Genomic DNA, 2,087 nt, shown 5'->3' with positions numbered 1-2,087 from the left:
TAGCTTTCTTTAGTCTCTGCATTTAATACAGAAAATAATACGTGATACCCAGTTTTATGTCATCAGTAAGTTTACATAAAATATTTGGCCCATTTATAAATACAGATGTAATAAGTGGGAATTATTTTTATAGATTCCTTTAGCTTGCGGTGATAGTTTTGCACAATATCTGTGTTTGTAGAGCATTCTTATAAAGATATATAATATGACAAATCATTCAGTCATTCTCCCTTCTCTGTGAATACTGAAGGTCCTTCAGAGGGGAAAACAAGATAGTATGGGTCTGCTTTTCTTTAACCAGGGAAGAAAAGTGGTAGGATTGAGTCTGTGTGTCAAACTTGTTTGTTGCAGAAAGTGTTTGGCATCCATCTCTTAGATTTGGAACTGGTTCTAGTGAATACTTGGATCCAGACTAGACTTCTTCCTTCCTTTATCTGCAGGAGGAGCCAGCCTTATGAGACCTGAGTAGAAGGTATGGAGTGGCCTCTGACATCCTTCAAGAACAGAAGGTTTTGGAAGGGATATTGTTGTTTAGGAAGAGCGAATTTGTGTGCAATCTGTATTCATGTAGAAAGGGAGTTAATTCTGATATGCTCTACTTCTGCTGACCTCTCCCTCCCAGGATTAAATTGGTGCCAGGTTTTCAGATACCTTAATTTGCTGCATTTTAGAAAAGGTGCACTGGGAGTACATGAACTATTTAAAAGGCTTTTGAACGTAGATCCTGCTGTAGATAAATATATATATATACTGGCCTATAGGTATCCTAGTAAAGTCTTGTATGCAAAGTATGATGTTTACAGTCTCCCTTTTTTGATACATGTGATAAAAGGTGGTGAGTTTAGTAACAGTGAGCAGAGCCGGTCGCATATGAGCAGGAAAGTGGTTTCTCTGAGCAGTGGCTACAATTTATAGATTTATTGTTGGTAGTTTTGAGAAAATACTGTATACCATGTATGTGCTTTTAATAGATATGAGGCAGGGAATTGTGATCATCATTCCTAAAGTGAAGAAGTTTGCTCTAGAACTTCATATAGCTTTGAGATTGAAGGAAAGGGACAATTCCAGAAGTACACATCATATAAAAATCTAAATATACAAGTTACAAAAAAGTTGCACATTTTTTGTTTGAATTGTACCTATTACATTTCTTTGAGTAGTTTTATATAAGTCCTGTCAAAATTACCTGTATTTTTTGTGGACAGTGTGCAGAAGTTGCATATTTCAAGAAAAATACTGTATGTATATAATATAGAGCACATAGTTAACTCATTTTGAATGGTTATTTTTTTTCTTTTAATTTTCCAGTTTTAAATTGTAACTGTTTACTCCATTAAAAATTATTTCCAACAAATGGCAAGTGTTTAAGAGGATGTTTAAGAGATCAGGCTATACTATTCTATGCAAAGCAGAAATCCACTGGGGCTTGAAGTTCTTTCTAGGTGTCTTTTCTGTAGCAGAAACAGTGTCTGAGACAAAGAATTACAAAATTATACATGTTTTGGATTTTCCATCCTCTGCACCTCCTCCACTGCCACCACCACCTCCAGCTGCACTTTCAGCTAAAAAACAGAGAAGAAAAGTAAAGTGAGTACTTTCTGTTAATTTTAGCTGCTCTAATTTCTTGTTAAAACAGCATTGCTGTTGTGATATGCATATTCTGTGTGTTTGACCTTCTGAAAATTGAATGTGATTTCACCACTTGTCTGGGAAAATGGAATAAGAAACAATAACACATGCTATGTGTACCTGTGTGTATATAGTGTAGCAGTTGATACCAACTTTTCTCAAAGGACCAAACACACACTGAACCACTCTAACTGGAAAGTTTCAGTAGTTAAATATGTATAACTCTGTCCCACACATACAAAACTGAGGTATGCAAGCCATGCAAAAGAAATAAACTCTTGTATCAATATAATCTCTGAATCTATTTTTGAAACAGATGATACAAAAGCTTTAATTTCACCTAATTGTCTAAGCCTTTATCCGACCTGCATGGATCCCTTTGTAATTACCAATTAAGAGAGACGCTTTCTATGCTTTTTATCTATAGCTACTGATTCTGTTACTGTCTCTCAAATGAT

General features: G+C 35.2%; 1 protein-coding gene across 4 annotated transcripts in view; it reads right to left on the bottom strand.

The window, feature by feature from the left end:
• Window positions 1-1,291: 1,291 nt before the first annotated feature.
• Window positions 1,292-2,087, bottom strand: part of PDE6C (phosphodiesterase 6C) — a 30,816-nt gene continuing 30,020 nt past the window's right edge. For 2 of the 4 annotated variants that reach the window (XM_069864038.1, XM_069864037.1), the window contains one exon: window positions 1,293-1,550. Coding sequence is in view for 2 of the 4 variants with exons in the window: in XM_069864037.1 (XP_069720138.1) it covers window positions 1,483-1,550 (68 nt within the window). In the remaining 2 variants the exon portion in view is untranslated. Of the gene's footprint in view, window positions 1,563-2,087 lie in introns of all 4 variants that reach the window. The other 2 variants (XM_069864036.1, XM_069864039.1) reach the window with 2 other exon arrangements.

This window comes from Phaenicophaeus curvirostris, chromosome 9 (assembly GCF_032191515.1).
Source record: "Phaenicophaeus curvirostris isolate KB17595 chromosome 9, BPBGC_Pcur_1.0, whole genome shotgun sequence".
NCBI lineage: Eukaryota > Metazoa > Chordata > Aves > Cuculiformes > Cuculidae > Phaenicophaeus > Phaenicophaeus curvirostris.
Note: the sequence above shows the minus strand (reverse complement) of the source record. Positions and strands in the feature narration are given on the sequence as shown.